Below are 17,125 nucleotides of genomic sequence, written 5' to 3' on the forward strand. Positions count from 1 at the left end.
CATCCATCCACCCATTATCTGAACCTCTCATGCTGCTCTCAGGGTGGTGGGGATGCTGGAGTCTATCCCAGCAGTCATTGGGCGGCAGGCAGGGAGACACCCTGGACAGGCCACCAGGCCATCAAAGGGCCCCTCCACCCCCCCACCCCACACCACACCACACACACACACACCTAGGGGCAATTCAGTACAGCCGATTCACCTGTCCTACATGTCTTTGGACTGTGGGGGGAACCCGGAGCCCCGGAGGAAACCCACACAGACACGGGGAGAACATGCAAACTCCACACAGAGGACGACCTGGGACGACCCCCAAGGTTGGACTACCCCGGGGCTCGAACCCAGGACTTTCTTGCTGTGAGGAGACCGCGCTAAGCACTGTGCCACCCCAATTGTCGTCTACCTTCAGTGTCAACACATTTAAAGAACTACTGGGGAATCAGTGAAGTCTTCTCACCTGCGTCCAGCAACTTCTTGACCACCTGGAAGTTGGAGTGTGAGACACTGTAATGCAGCGCCGTGTTGCCGTTGCCGTCAGCCATGTTGGCGATGTGCCTCAGCACCGCCGCGGAGATGGCGCTGAAGGCTGCCAGGTAGTCTTCCACCATGGCCGCCACGGCTGACTTTTGGCTGGACACGCGGAACCACTCGTGCTGCACCGTGTTCAGGCAGGCCCTCTGTGGACGGCACACAGGGAGAAAACACAAGGTTCCCTCTGTAGAAATATTATCCACAACCTGCAGCGTCAACACCGAAGTTCCTCAGACACACGAAAAAGCAGATACTTCCCCCTCAAAGCAGCCGTCTGCATCTTGTGTTTTTATTGAATTCATCATGAGGATCACCGGTTCTACCATCCGAGACCCACACCAACACGTTTCCAGCTCAGAACAGGAAAAAGGTTGGTAAATTTAACTAAAGACGAGTGCTTCAGCTGTACAGGTGGCTTACAGATGACTTGTGTGGTGAATATGTCAGTCAGCTGTGACGAGCAGATACCATTATACAGGCCTCAAGCAAAAAAACCTATTGTTCATTTTGTTACGCTGCATTTAATATTGGTGCAATTTACCTGAAGGTTTTTTTTTTTTTATTTTATTTCCCCCCTTTTTCTCCCCATTTGTATCCGGCCAATTATCCCACTCTTCCAAGCTGTCCTGGTCTCTGCTCCTTTTCTACTTTTTTTCGTTTTCCATTGCTAGAAAGTACCGGCATTTTGCTAACTGTTACCACTTTTCTGGTACCACCTTTGTCGAGGTTCCTAAAAAACTGGAGCGGGAACCAAAATCAATGCAGACCAGCTACATTGAGGGGTGCTGTTACGGTGATGGAAAACGACACTGAGTCGGGTCGAACCGGTAGCATGTAGTGGAAAAGGGGCATTAGATGAGTGATGAAACTTATCTTTAGATAAACATTGTGTCCAGATGAAGCGATTCAACTTCCTGTGATTTCCTGACCTGGGTTATGAGCATGCACCAGGACGCAATGGAGACGTCATCTCAGAAACACTCACCAGGTCTTTGCTGCTCACAGTCTTTGGGTCGGCGAGGTGCGTTTTAAGAACGCTGCATGCGGCCACCATCTTCTCACTTAACTCGTACCTGCAGAGAGAAGGAAGAAGAGTTCCACTGACTAATGACTCATCTCTTATGACTGTTCTTTGCCTGATCTCCAGTGTCAAACATTTGGAATAAAGCAGACGATTATTTCACCTTTCTACACCATTTCTGTTCTAAAATATGCAAGCTCCTGGCCTTCCGATGTTTTATAAAAACTTCAGTACTATTGCAGTAAATTAAAACATAGTACTTTCATTCTTGCATAATGTTGTATGAGTGGTTAGTGATTACTTTATATCGTTTCTCATTTTTACAATGATTTTTTTAAGGCAGGTAACGGTGCAGAATCCAACAAACTAAAAATAAAAATTCTAAAGGCAATAATATGGCCTACTGTGACATATGGGGCAGAAGGCTGGACATTGAGACAAAAAGATAAAGACAGAATACAATCTGCTGAAACGTGGTTCTACCAAAGACTCTTAAATATCAGCTGGCGAGAGAAAAGAACCAATCAAAGCATCCTACAACAAGTTGGTGTCAAACGAGAACTATATGGCGCCATTGTTAAAAGAAAGATGAGCTTCTTTGGGCATTTAGCCGAAAGAAAAAGTGCTCTCTCACAAGAGACAGCATACAAGGGAAGACGGAGGGTAAATGAGGACGTGGCCGCCCCAGGATGAAGTATATGGACAATCTAAAGGAGTGGACAGGACACTCTATGGCTGAAACTTACAGCACCATAAGAGACAGGGACAGATGGGACAACATCATCAGGCAGGCAGCGCGAGCAGCTAACGCCCACAAGGACGACGCTGGATGAGTGAGTGAGTGAGTGAGTGAACGGTGCAGAACAGTTTGGGGCATAACTGGGCGTGCACCAATGTCCCTGTTTCACTGCCGATCCCCATTCTGAGTACGAATCTTTAAGTATGGGCCGATCCTGAGTACCAATCCATCACTCCTGCTGACAGCGCACACTCACGCCATTAGTTTGGAGTCGAGGGGCAAAGTAACTGAGATCGAATATGTTTTTTCCCCTCCACCAACGGAAATACAGGCTTCCGTATGCCAGAATGCAGTAAATCAAGCTATTCTGTTTTTATTTAAAACATGTTGCTCATGGCTTTTGGTACTGGATTATTATTACGGATTATATTCTTGGGGAAAATTTCTGACACCAATACCCCATTTAAGCCTGGTATCAACCCCACGCCAATACCTGCACTGGTGCGTCCACAGCTGTATTACAAATAACTAGAGGCAGACACTGTCTCAGTACAACCAGCTCACTGGCATGTGCAGCAGTATATCTCCACAGCTATAAAGGTAGGATGAACGTGTACACTGATCTCAGACAGGCAAGAAAACACATGTATAATATTAACTGTAGGTTTGAACCCTGACGTGTGCTTGAAAAACTTTTTTTTTAATAAATCAAGACTGAAGAAACTCCCGCTGGTTTCCTTCTCTGGGCGGCACCTTTCTACCAACCTCTCTCTCGTCTGCCTCCCTGGAGCCTCCTCTTCCTCCCATCTTCGCACATCCACCGCTCCCTCACTCTGTAACTCCACCCCAGCTGTCCTTCCCTCCACGTCCCTGTATTCCTCCTTTTCTTTGTTCTCCTTCTCCTCATCCACCTCCTCTTCATCCTCAGACCCGGAGGAGCTGCTCTCCTCTGAGCTGGAGTCATCGCTTGACGTAGTTTCATAACTAAACCAGGAGGGGGCGACAAACACCAAAATAAACACAAGGCTATGATGCAAGACTAAAACTGATGGCGTTCCAAGATATTCTCATTTGCATGTAATGTGTCTTCATTTATTAAGTGAATGTAAAAAGCTTATAGTTGATATAAAAACTTAATAAAAATCAGGTTTTCATAGCCAAACTAGCGGGATGTGCAGACAGAGAGCTTGTCTTGATTTGCAGAAGGCAAACTAGAACTGGAATATGAGTCTTCAAAGGGATGTTTTTCTAGTTGCAGCCTTGTTTGGGGCATCTTGGTGTGAATAATACTCCTACAGTGGTGATATGTAAATGTTAAATTATATTATTACAAAGCAAATACCAGTTCAGACATTTAACACAGACTGTTATATGCAAGCGAGTCTTGTGAAAGACAAACAGTAAAAGTGCGTATGCATTTGTGCATTGTTAGTTTTTTACTTGATATCTGAAATGCAAGTGTGGTCCTGCACAGCAGCTTGTGAAAGTCTATCCGCTCACCCTCCGTTAACGCCAACGAACTGCAGGTTCTTTTTGGTGCCGTTGGCTCCCGGTCGGCCATCTTTCTTCTTCATGATGGACTTCAGGGTGCTCTGGCTGCACGGCTGCCCTACAGGGGAACAGAGATCACAGCGTGATGACTGAAAGATCACTTCCGAATATAGAAATATAACTAGCAGTCATTGGGGAAAATGTTGATTTTCCTATAGATGGCAAGTATCTTCAAACCCAGAGTAATGAATGCCCGACTAAGACTGAACATTTAGTTTTAATAGAGAAAAGCTCTAGAAACAAAAACTTGGGCAAGGGTCTGTTGTCTGTACAACTGGTCATTTTATATTCACTGATTATTTTTTTTTGCCCCCTCAGGTTATTTTTTCCCATGGGTTTTCCTTTTTCTCCCTAATTGTATCCGGCCAATTACCCCACTCTTCCGAGCCGTCCCGGTCTCTGCTCCACCCCCTCTGCTGATCTGGGGAGGGCTGCAGACTACCACATGCCTCCTCCCATACACGTGGAGTCACCAGCCAATTCTTTTCACCTGACAGTGAGGAGTTTCACCAGGGGGACGTAGCGTGTGGGAGGATCACGCTATTCCCCCAAGTTCCCCCTCCCCCCCAAACAGACGCCCCGACTGACCAGAGGAGGCGCTACTGCAGCAACCAGGACACACACCCACATCCAGCTTCCCACCCACAGACACAGCCAATTGTGTCTGTAGGGACGCCCAACCAAGCCGGAGGTTCTCATGAGGATTCGAACCACCGATCCCTGTGTTGGTAAACAACGGAATAGAACACTACACTACCCAGACGCCCCCCCCCCCCCAGGTAGTTTTGATCAAGGTTTAGTCTGTGATATTCGGCCTGTTGCCAGACTGTGGGCCCGGATGACGGCCAGCAGGAGAAATCGAAGGTCACTGTTGACAGTAAACAGAGGTGCTGGGACAAGCACACATCCACCCACATCATCCACTCAAGTTGTCCTTTAACATTCAACAAGTGACTGTAAAAATATTCTAAAAACCACGCTATAAAAATATTTGGATATTATTGGGTACAATTCCCCTCTCATATAACATTATTCAGCGCAAACAACAGAAATACGAAGCAGATGGGAGTTCACCTTTATATTTTCACTGGTTAAAGTCGCTCCAGACTTTATGTCACCTTTATATTTTCACCGGTTAAAGTCACTCCAGACTTTATGTCACCTTTATATTTTCACCGGTTAAAGTCGCTCCAGACTTGCTCACCTTTATATTTTCACCGGTTAAAGTCGCTCCAGACTTTATGTCACCTTTATATTTTCACCAGTTAAAGTCGCTCCAGACTTTGTCACCTTTATATTTTCACCGGTTAAAGTCGCTCCAGACTTTATATTTTCACCGGTTAAAGTCGCTCCAGACTTTATGCCACCTTTATATTTTCACCGGTTAAAGTCGCTCCAGACTTTATGCCACCTTTATATTTTCACCGGTTAAAGTCACAGCAAACCCAAGCCAACAACATGCGACTCTGCTGAGTCGCCTGGTTATTCAGTCCCAACAGTCGATAACCGCTGAAAGGGGATTCAAGTTCGCCAGGAGCAACAGCAAAGGCAGAAAGAACAGGAGAAAAGACACTCAGTGTCTTTGTCCACTTCTTTCCAAAGTCATCCGTCAGTGTGGCATGGGAACTTGCCCCAAACCCAAAAGTATCCCAATCATTTTAAGTACAGGCCTTTGCAAACACAAATACCAGGCTAGAGCCAGAACGGTCGGCGGATCTGCCAAGACCTGCCCCAGTGCAGGGCCTCAGCAAGCTGCACCGGGGGAGAAGTGTGTGTGTGTGTGTGTGTGTGTGTGAATTTTTCATGTATTTACATGTACGCAACTTTGCTTGTGCGTTGGTGTGAAAATAGCCAAGTAGCAACAAAGCACTTCAGCATGTTTCTGATGTTTTGACAGGTGGCAGCGTGCAGGGCTCGAGGGGCCCTCCTCTGTTTTCCAGATTATCCAGTAAAACAAACCCACATGCTCCATCCATCAGCGGCGGGTAGAGACTACACATACCGCTGCTGCTGCTGCTGCTGCTGCTGCTGCGCTTACCTGCTGCAGGGTTTCTATATGAGGCGTGTGCTGCAGTACATGTAGGGGGGGGGGGTTATCACTTCATAGGAGGGTTACCGCATGAACATTCTCGTGTCAAGCTGCTCCTGGAACAGCCACGGAAACCCGAGGATGTGACTGAAGCATAGCAAAGCCAGGACACATGGTGTGGTAGACACGAAGCACAAATATTGTGTGACTTTGTTGTGGACAGAATGATACGGGATCATGGGAAGTAGGTGTCGTATTGACTGCATGTTTTCAATCAAACAGCCAACGTTGGAGCATTATTTGCATCACATCCTGCCTGGAAGTCTAACAGCGAAACATGAGACTAAATGTCCGCTTGTCAGTGAGTGAGTGTGAAGTTTCATGGAGATGCTTCGCATCTAAAACAAATGTTTGCCGAGTCGCCCGGTGTGTAAGAGCAGCAGTACCGTGTAAAGCTGTGGACATCTGCTGGTCCATGCGGCTCTTCTGCTGCTGCGCGGGGGTTGTGGTTTGGTTATCGTCTGCAGCCAGGGCCGTAGTGTCCACCGCCATCTGCGAGATGTCCGCCCCAACAGGCAGTGGCTGCGAGCCGACCGGCACACCGCCTACGCAGAGCAGACGGGAGGGGAAGTAGAAAAGCAATTAAGTGACATGTAAAAGAGCGAAGGCACCGGCTGGAATAATGAGAAGAGACTCTCAGACCCTTAACTAAGGGGCATCGTTTTTGTAAAACCCTGCCTGGGTCTTTCTCGGGGCTTTTTTTGGGAGCTTAACTACAGCCATGTAACTTCAGAGAGAAATGTTGTCTGTCAATTGTGAGTGAATTACATGTCTATGGACAATAATATTGGCACATCAGTATCAGCCACAAAGGCTTTAAAGTGACATATCAGCAGGGGGCGATGTGTCCTGTTTCTGCCGGTATGTTCTGCCGGTTAGGGGTGCAAACGAGAACTCATGTAAACGAACGGTCACTGCATAAATTATAAACGTTACAAAAAAAAAAAAAAATTAAGGTGCATCTTTTGAACGAGATTTCATCGAGATGGTGTAGATCAGTGGTTCTCAATCAGGTCCTCAGACATCTTCGGTATTGCTGGTTTTCTATTCTGACAGCTGGTTGATTTAGTCAGTGGTAGTTCCAGGTCTAAAACCTCCTTGATTGGAGGCTGGAACGAAAGCACTTCCGCCTGAACGAAAGGCACGTCACTCTAAAATGGCCACCGGGGGCACTAGAAGCACAGTATGTGTAAAGTGAATGGGGGTCAATGGGTGAATTTCACAAAAATCATAAACCATCGCAGTTTTATGTTATTATAATTCAATAATTCCTCCTTTCTATGAAGACTATGTCCAGGTGTATATAGACATGAATCAGATGCAACTGACACATGACTGACTTTACTGACATGCAACTGACACGACTGACTTTATTCTCTTCCGGAAACCAACAATGATGTAGATAAAAGTGTTCAACAAATGAGGAGCGGAATATTAAGATAGATGTAGGAATAAAAACTTCAGTGTATTTCAGTACAAGCTTGTTTCATGCTTCACGCACTCATCAGCTGCTAACTGCCCTTCTTGGACTGTGACGTCCACATTGGGGAAGACAGGAGCCTCCACATTGGGGTTTACAGGAAACCTACACACACAGAACAATATCTACTTTTCGACTCACACCAGCCTCTGGAACACAAACTGAGCGTCATCAGAACTCTGCAACACAGAGCTGACAATGTGCCCAGCAGCACTCAGGCCCAACGAGAAGAACACAAACACCTGAGGGGAGCTTTAAAAACCTGCGGCTACCCCAGTTGGACCTTTGTGAAAACTGCAACACGTTCCAGAAAGACCAACCAGGTGAGCGATGAGGAGAAGAGGAACAGAAGGAATAACACAGTCATCCCGTATGTTTCTGGGGTCTCCGAGAAACTCAGGAGAATTTTCAACAAACACCGCATCCCGGTATACTTCAAACCCAGCAACACACTCCGACAAAGACTGGTTCATCCCAAAGACCGTGTACCACACACCCGGAACAGCAATCTGGTGTATGCTGTACAATGCAATGAGGATTGCACTGACCTATACATAGGAGAAACCAAACAACCACTACACAACCGGACGGCCCAACACAGAAGGCCACACTCCTCAGGACAAGACTCAGCAGTCTATCTACACCTAAAGGAGAAGACACACTCCTTCCAGGACAGCAACGTACACATTTTGGACAGGGAAGATAGATGGTTTGAAAGAGGGGCGAAGGAAGCCATCTATGTGAAACTGGAAAAACCATCCCTCAACAGAGGAGGAGGTCTGCGACACCACCTATCTCCCACCTACAATGCCGTCCTTTCATCTTTACCCAGGAGACTCAAGAAGCCTAGCCTCCAAGAACAACAGTCGCTCACTAACGGCTCCAACCACTCTCATGACCACTGAATGGAGCACTAACGAAGTCGAAACTAACACCCCCAACCACCGTCGCTGCTAAACAAATGCAAATCAATAGCTCCGGTAACGACGGGCGCAGCCAAACATCGGTACACAACAGAGCCACTCATATCTATGGCTCTGTTAGCGACGGGCGTTGGTAAACATCGGGACACAAAGAGCCATGGACATCTATAGCTCTGACAACGACTCCTAGAGGATAAATACTGAGTCTCATCAGCAGCCAGTCAGACTAGCTTGGTCTAGTCAGAAAGGCACGAAGTGAGGAAGCCTCTTGGATGAGAGGCGAAACGTCTTCACGGATATATACCAAGTCCAGTTGCACTCGATTCAACTCCTTTGGAGAACCATGACCTGGATGAATGAGAACATTCACAGACATCAGCTGCTAATGTGATTAAACAAAAAATTAGAGCACAGTCAATAAATACTATGTTGCCCCGCGTTACGGTGGACAGCAACCAATGAGAGGATAGCAAACATTTGAAACATTACAACCAATGGGGTAAGGGGCTGGGGCTTGTTTTGAAAAAGCATTTAAAGGGCCCACTGCTGAAATAGCCTACATTTAAAATAGAACAAAGTAACGTCAAACGGGGTAATTTACGTATATTGTACAGTGGGGTGGTGTTGGGGCACAGTTGGAAGGGCAGACAGTGAAAATATGAAAATATAACAGCTAATAAATGTCACGTGTATCATCTGATGGAAGGGGGGTGAGGGAATAATGAAGACATTGTTTTACTTGTAATTACAAAGCAGATGTTTTTTTCTGTTGGCCACCAGCTGTACCCACAGAAAAACATCTGCTTTGTAATTACAAGTAAAACAATGTCTTCATTATTCCCTCACCCCTTTCTATCAGATGATACACGTGACATTTATTAGCTGTTATATTTTCATATTTTCACTCTCTGTCCTTCTAACTGTGCCCCAACACCACCCCACTATATGATTTACATAAATTACCCCAGTTGACGTTACCTTGTTCTATTCTAAATGTAGGCTATTTCAGCAGTGCCCTGGCCCTTTAAATGCTTTTCAAAACAAGCCCCAGCCCCTTACCCCATTGGTTGTAATGTTTTCCATCCCACCATTGGTTGCTGTGCATCATAACTACCTACCCCATTGGTTGTAATAGTTCAAATGTTTTCTATCCTCTCATTGGTTGCTGTCCACCGTAACTAGGGGCAACATAGTATTGATTGTGTGCTTATCTTTGTTGTTGAATCACATCGGCAGCTGATGAGTGCGTGACACACGAAACAAGCGTGTACTGAAATGCATTCAAGTTTCTTTCCCTACATCTAACTTAATATACTATGTATATAAGGATGGGCCTTAAGTTGCCTCATCACTTAGAACAATGGAGTATTTAGATGCGAAACCTTCCAGAATATGAAAAATAAAAGATTCAGGGTTGTTTTTAGTCATGTTCCCATGTTTCATCCCTATGTTGCCCTTCATTTTAGATGCTGTTTACACGTACAGGTGGTAGAGGGCGCTCACAGTTGAAGGAATAAAGAAAAAAGCACCACATGGAGGATCTAATTAACGTAAACAACATCTTCGGCTGGAACAACTGGAACATCCATCCATTATCCAAGCTGCTTATCCCAATCGGGGTTGCGGGATGCTGGAGCCTATCCCAGCAGTCATTGGGCGGCAGGCGGGAGACGCCCTGGACAGGCCGCCAGGGCATCACAGGACCCCACTGAACCATTTGATTTTTCAAATCTTGACAGATGTTGAAAATATGAGAGACCCCACACATAACGACATATGATAATTTCACAATTTTTGGTCCTCTGGTGTGTGCAGAGCACACACACTTCAGGATGTGGCGGGAAACATCACACCACACATAAACAGATCCCATTCATGATCAACAATGATCCACCACCACACATTAACAGATCCCATCATGATCAACAATGATCCACCACCACACATTAGCAGATCCCATTCATGATCAACAATGATCCACCACCACGCATTAACAGATCCCATTCATGATCCACAATGATCCACCACCACACATTAACAGATCCCATTCGTGATCAACAATGATCCACCACCACACATTAACAGATCCCATTCATGATCAACAATGATCCACCACCACACATTAACAGATCCCATTCATGATCCACAATGATCCACCACCACACATTAACAGATCCCATTCGTGATCAACAATGATCTACCACCACACATTAACAGATCCCATTCATGATCAACAATGATCCACCACCACACATTAACAGATCACATTCATGATCCACCACCACACATTAACAGATCCCATTCATGATCAACAATGATCCACCACCACACATTAACAGATCCCATTCATGATCAACAATGATCCACCACCACACATGAACAGATCCCATCATGATCAACAATGATCCACCACCACACATTAACAGATCCCATTCATTATCAACAATGATCCATCACCACACATTAACAGATCCCATTCACGATCAACAATGATCCACCACAGTCCCGACTCTCAAAATCAGAAATCTTGCAAATCTCTCACAATCAAACCTGGATCAAATGTGACAACTGGGACAACTGGTGAATAATAATAACACTAATAATAATAACACTAACAATAATAATAATAATAATAGCAATAATAATAACGCTAATAATATATAATAATAATAATAATAATAATAACACTAATAATAATAATAATAATAACACTAATAATAATAATACTACATCGGCCTTCCTTCTCCAAACTTCTGGGTCCATCGGTGGCAACAGTCTTTGAAAATAAACACTTGTTTTGGTGAAACGTCCCCTAGAAAGGACTTTAGCGCCAACATGAGGTTTTTCATCCTTTGTGGTTGTTAAACAAATTTTCATTGAAACACGTGAATCTGAAGCGAAACACAATTCATTTAGAAATGGTGAGATTTGGCAGCGGGTGAATCAGAAACAAGGGATTGAGCTGAAACGTCATATTTGACATTGGCGTAGCATCAGTCAAGACTTTTTATTTTGGTGCATCTGCTGTGAGAGGCTGAGGCCCTACTCTGGATCCTTGGGTTAAAGGTCAGAGCGTATTGGCTCGCTGCTAAACCCGGGTTCTCCTCTCTGATCCTGGAAGTCGTGCTGCGTATGAACTGGGGGTTAAAAAATAAAAAAATCGAGCACAAAGGCGACACAGATACATCACACATGTGTATTACATTATATGTGAACTCAAACAGATGAAGTTCAACTACCAGGCATAGTTTACCGGCATATTTGTGATTCCACATGTGCAACTTCTTATAATGTTCTGTCCCAAGAACGCTTGGGGTTCTGCTGACAAACGGAAGCAGAACCCAGAATGTATTACACCCGACCCACAGGCCCAGGTAATACAAGGACTGCATGACAGGTTTAAAAGGGAAGAAATGGAATAACTTATGGTGAAAGATAAGGAAGCTAAACCTTTGTTGTGTTACAGTATCCGACTTCAAGAAGGGTTTCCAATTTATTTTATTCCTCCTGTCTTGCGTATTGCACCATCTTCAGCACAGCAGCATCCATCTGTCAACACCATCATCATCTTGTAAGGACTCATCCGAAGCCACATTTATTAAACTTCACTCACACCCGACAGCTTCCTGCCGCTGTCAGTATAACGGAGCAGCGTCCGGCAGCGCTGTACCTGCTGGTGGAGGACCTGAACAGAATAAAGGGTCTGTGCTGATGACGGCCAGTGTGTTTACATGCACAGTTAAGTCGAGCTACGGTTACAGCTCGATTAGCCATGTAATTGGACTACTGTCGTTGTCCCAGTATACAAGAACCGGAGAAGAATCGATTTATGGACGGAAGTATGTCCGACCCCGGTACAGTAGGTGGCGATATTGTCCCCTTTCAGTTGGTTGCTATTGGACCTTCTTCTGGTTGACCTATTGCGTCACATACCAAACAAGCAACAAACAAGTTAGCAAGCAGGTTCCATGTGGAGCGGGGTAAACATGGACGACTTCACAGCGCCGTACATTTCATACGTACTCTACACTTTACTTGTGGTACAAATGCCATTCCGCGTCCTCCTTCCATCCATGCACTGTAGGATATGCAACTCCTTTAGCTGACACGACAAAGTTTGTCTCCTCATCTGTCTAGAAATGCGTGGTTCTCACTCCAGCACTCGCCATGTTGATACTGTTGATACTACGCTGTTCTACTTCCGGGTGAAAGACCGCCGCGGGAACTATAGATCATGTCAGAACACCTAGGCCAGTTCGGGCCGGCTGAAGCGTGTACAGGCCAGAGTAAATCCATCCCCAACCGCATCATCTAGGTGTGTTCGTCCCACTTCCAGAAATTCGATTTAGTACGACTTCAGCCGGACTAACACGTTTACATGTATTTTAAAAGTCCAGTTTTAGTCGCACTAACACAATAAATCCACTTTTCTAACATCATGTCAATGTACTGAGTCAATCAACCCACCGACATCCATTATGTCCTGTTAGGTTATGTAACCAAGGAGACATGAATCAGCATCCACACTGAACCGTTAGTGTGGGGGTGCTGGTGGTGGTATGGGGTAGGGGGTAGGGGGGGCAAAAACAACAATGGCAAAAACAAATTGGTGCGATGCTAGTAGGCTTCCAACAGAAATGAGCTCATTGTTGGTTCAGATCCAAAGCCCCCACCACATTTTTCCGGGTCACAGATAACTCTGGCCTGTCCGATCCCATCAGGCGTCACTTTATACATGGAGACGGTGTGTGAACCCCCTACCTCTTAAATATTCAACCCACTCGCAACTAGCTCCTCTACAACAAAGCAAACTGGGCTCCACATTAAATCCAGACCCTTAACCCTGAGGTACATCTTTTAATCATCTTCTTTGCTCATCTCTTATCATTGTCCCAGCTAAGAATAGAAAAAGCTTTTTGTTCTGGGGACAAACACTACAGAATCAAAGTTTGTGTTCTACTATACAATCCTGCAAAGTCATAAAGAGAAGAGTATGAATTAGAAAGAGGACTGGTTAAAGACACTTTGAGCATGGTGTGGAACGCATTTAAATGCTTATTAAATCCATATTCAAGGTGAATGTCAGCAAACCAGAATACGGCTGCGAGCGAATAGGAACTTCTTGTCCTATTAACTGAAGTCCCTCAGTACTAATGAGAGACACATGAAGCTGGCGGAGCATACATTTATAAACAGTCTGCAATAAACTGGATTTAAATGGAACTAAACTTGGCAAAATCGAAACATTCCACAAAATCCCACACTTTTGCTTTTATGACCCCCTAAGGCAGTGTATTTCTGCTATTTCGGCTAAACAAGATATTTCAATGACTGGGCTGTGTTAACTCTGTGTGTGTGTGTGTGTGTGTGTGTGTTTTCCTTTGTCAGCCCTCAGAACTATTCTATTGTCTCACAACGCTTTGTCAGAGGAACACGGCGCCATATCATTGCACAATTTCTGAAAGAGGAGGAATGCAGTTATCTTGAGTGCTACAAAGTGCGACCGCACACAAATCATCTAATATGGTAAACACTCACCTTTGTCTGATGTGACAGAGTCTTGTTGCAGCTTGATGATGTCCTCAGCACTTCCATACTTCATAACAGAGTTGATGGAGGTCAGAGTGTTAACCAGCTGACTGTTGATAGAACCAAACTGGGAGTGGGGCTGGCCGAAGGCATCTGCAAGCTCACTGTAGTTCTCTGCTAGTAGCATTTGCTGCTCCTGCAACAGCTTTTGCACCCTTTCGATGTAATGGTCCAGTCCCGCGCCCCCCTGGGCCTGCTCTTGCAGTGGCGCAGCCTGAACAGTAGCCTCCAAGGTGCTCTCTTCTCTCCCAACAGCCTCCATGCTATTGGTGGTTTCTGATTGCTGGGATGGGCCACAGGCGATGTTTCTGGTTTTTATGCCAACCAGGAAGTTCTGGTGAATGCTAACAGGTCCCACCCCACAATCTTTGGTTTTGACAGAAGATGATTTCCCCAGAGCCAACTCCACCTCCGTGGTGGTTCCCACAGCAATGGAGCGCATTTTTGCAGCTGCCTGAATGTCTTTCACAAGCCCTTCTCCTGCAGCAACCGTCCTAGTTTCAGTCACTGCAGTGCTTGTGTGTTTGTCACAAGTTATCAGTTTAGTGTTTGTAAAAGCATCAGCCAGAGTAACCGTTTGTGTGTTGGTGGACTTGCTCAGAGTTTGTATCTCAGTACCAGTTTGTTGAGATGCCAACTCAGGAGCTACCATGACACCGGAGTCCATTTTACTGACAACATCTGGATTAGTACCTTGAGACACCAGCTTCTTTACAGGGCTGACAATCACGTCCACAGAACAATCTCCGCAGCCAACTGACCTTGACTCCTTGGTCAACTCATCTTTGGTCACACTGAGGTCCAAGCTATCTACCGATTCCTCAGTGTTAACTCCTGCCTCACAGACATTCACATCTATGCCTACACTCTGGTCAGATGTCTCCACCGATCTCCCCACACATTGGTCATTGACCTTCACTCTCTCCTTCACCACCCATCTCTCCATTTGCACCTCTGGGCCAATAGCAATGCTCTGCATACTGGGTCGACACAACACTCCAACAGTGTGGGTCTCCGGACTCTTCGCTGTGCTGGCATGACTAAGCTCCAGGTGGTTACCTGCACCCTGGCTGTGCATCTGGACTTTAGCTTCCACGCACACGCTGTACATCTCAGGCCTGGCCATGGAACTTTTATCTGCCTTTTTCTTGTTGGAACCACCAGCTGCTTGAAGCTCCAACTTTAGCTTGCCCATCTCCATCTGGTGGGTTGTTTCTTTCAGCTGCACCTCTAAGCGGTAGATCTTCTCCTTGAGAGCATCGATGTTCTGCTGCTGGAGTTCAATCTCTCTCTCAGCTTCACTGGTCACGCCCAGCATAGCTTCAGTAACGCCCACTCCAGCACTATGCGTTTCCTGCCTTTCTGTCACAACTCCCGCATCTCGAAAGCAACGATCCACTGGTTTCCCCTGGGCAACATTGAGGTGGTTCATATTTTCATCAGTACCAACCCCAATGGACTGCTGATGAGCCTGGTTCTGCGTGATAATGGGCTGCATTTTTAGATTTTCAATTCCATTACTATCCTGGGTCTTCTTCTCCAGAGCATGTACCTCTGCAGCCAGACGCCTGAACTCCTCAAGCCGCTGAACGTTCTGCTCCTGGGCTTCAGGTTCCATGATGTGCAGCTCTGTTTCCTTCTGCATGGGGCCTTGGTTCTCCAACTGGTCCGCACTCCCCACACTATATGAGCGCTTGCGGAAACCTCCGGGAGGACCCTGGTTCTTAGACTGAGCAGCCAGTTGCCTTTTCTCTTCTTGCAGAACTGCGATTTTGACCTGTAGGATGGGTATGGTTTTAACCTGTTCCTCTAGCTCTTTCAACCTCTTTAGGGCCACCACCATCTGCTCACGGATCTGCTGCAGGTGCATTGGACTAACATTAGTCACTGGGGTGGTCATGCCGGAGCTTAACGGACTGTGGCGGATGGAGCTTCCGATGGAAGGAGGATAATAGAGATTGTATTCCCCACTGGGAAAGTGGCCGTTGATGGGCAAGGGCTGAAGGACACTGGGGGAGATCTGGCTGGGAGCCATGGAGCCTGAAAAGGAAGACAATGAGCTGCTGGAACCCATGCCCCCAAAGCTGGCCAGCCTACGGCGGGGTATGGGAGGCTCACTGAGGGGCTGCATGACCAGGCGCTCCTGTTCCAGCCGTCGACGAGTCTCCATCAGAGTCTTCTCCACTTGGGGGTTGTGGCGAGGGATGACCCGAGGGGAGGGGGGCGGCAGAAGCTGCTTAGACTCTGAGATGCTCAGATATGACTGTTGCAAGGGGGGATCATAGGTTGCAGGTGCCCTGCTCAGTGTGGGGGTGAGCGGTGGAGCGGCCTGCGGCCTGGAGGTGAAGAACACTGGGGAGCGCTTGTTTTCGTCGCTGTTGGAGGAGGAAAGAGAGTCTGTGGATGTCCATTCAGCCTGAGCACTGCCCCCACTGGTGCTGGCCCGAGGCACAGCCAATGGTTTGGCCACTTTGGGCTTCCTCTGAATGCTCAGCTTCTTAATGGTGTTGCCTCTCTCAATATCATCCACATACTTAAGGAAGTCCAGGTCTAGCTGATATCCGTAGGGTGTTTCAACATAGTAGGGAGACAGAGGATCCTTCTCATCCTCTGTGCTCGAACATGTTGGTGCTTGATCTGTAAAAGTGGCCAGGAGAGGACAGTGTTAGGAACGGACAGCTTTTAATAATCACATCTTTTCTAACCAAAACATTTCTGAAGAGTGAAAATTGCTGCAGTTTATCATTTTCATCAATGTCATAATATATTTTAATTGTATAGCGGTTTTCAAGGTACACAAAGACGCTTTAAATAAGATAACATAAACATAAAAGCAACACACCAAAAACATGTAACACACAACAATAATCATATATTAAAAGCAATTCTGAAAAGGCGAGTTTTGATTAATGATGTGCACGCAAACAGATCGGTGCAGTCTCAGATGTGTTTGGGGAGGGGGTTCCAGAGGGAAGGGGCTGCTATGGAGAAGGCCCAGTTGCCCCAGGTACAATTAGCCAAGTCACCTTCTACTTACCAAGTAGTACGAAGTACCAAATTACTTACCAAGTGAGTTAATTACAACAGACTAATGGCAAACAGAACAGACACGTGGCTTTTTATTTTCTGGTGTTATGAGCTGCTTCACGTGCTCATCACCGTGTCAGTGTGGAGTGTTTTGGAACTCATCTGTCTTATACTC

The 17,125-nt window shown here is 46.1% G+C and overlaps 1 protein-coding gene across 1 annotated transcript in view; it reads right to left on the bottom strand.

The window, feature by feature from the left end:
- kank1a (KN motif and ankyrin repeat domains 1a) overlaps positions 1-16,556 on the bottom strand; it is a 30,969-nt gene extending 14,413 nt beyond the window's left edge. The window contains exons 1-6 of the mRNA XM_056281697.1: positions 13,873-16,556; positions 6,318-6,476; positions 3,792-3,900; positions 3,057-3,275; positions 1,517-1,604; positions 458-677 (exon numbers count right to left, since the gene is read on the bottom strand). Of these exons, the coding sequence (XP_056137672.1) occupies positions 458-677; positions 1,517-1,604; positions 3,057-3,275; positions 3,792-3,900; positions 6,318-6,476; positions 13,873-16,093 (3,016 nt within the window). The 5' untranslated portion in view covers positions 16,094-16,556. The remainder of the gene's footprint in view (positions 1-457; positions 678-1,516; positions 1,605-3,056; positions 3,276-3,791; positions 3,901-6,317; positions 6,477-13,872) is intronic.
- Positions 16,557-17,125: the final 569 nt, after the last annotated feature.

This window comes from Lampris incognitus, chromosome 1 (genome assembly GCF_029633865.1).
Source record: "Lampris incognitus isolate fLamInc1 chromosome 1, fLamInc1.hap2, whole genome shotgun sequence".
NCBI lineage: Eukaryota > Metazoa > Chordata > Actinopteri > Lampriformes > Lampridae > Lampris > Lampris incognitus.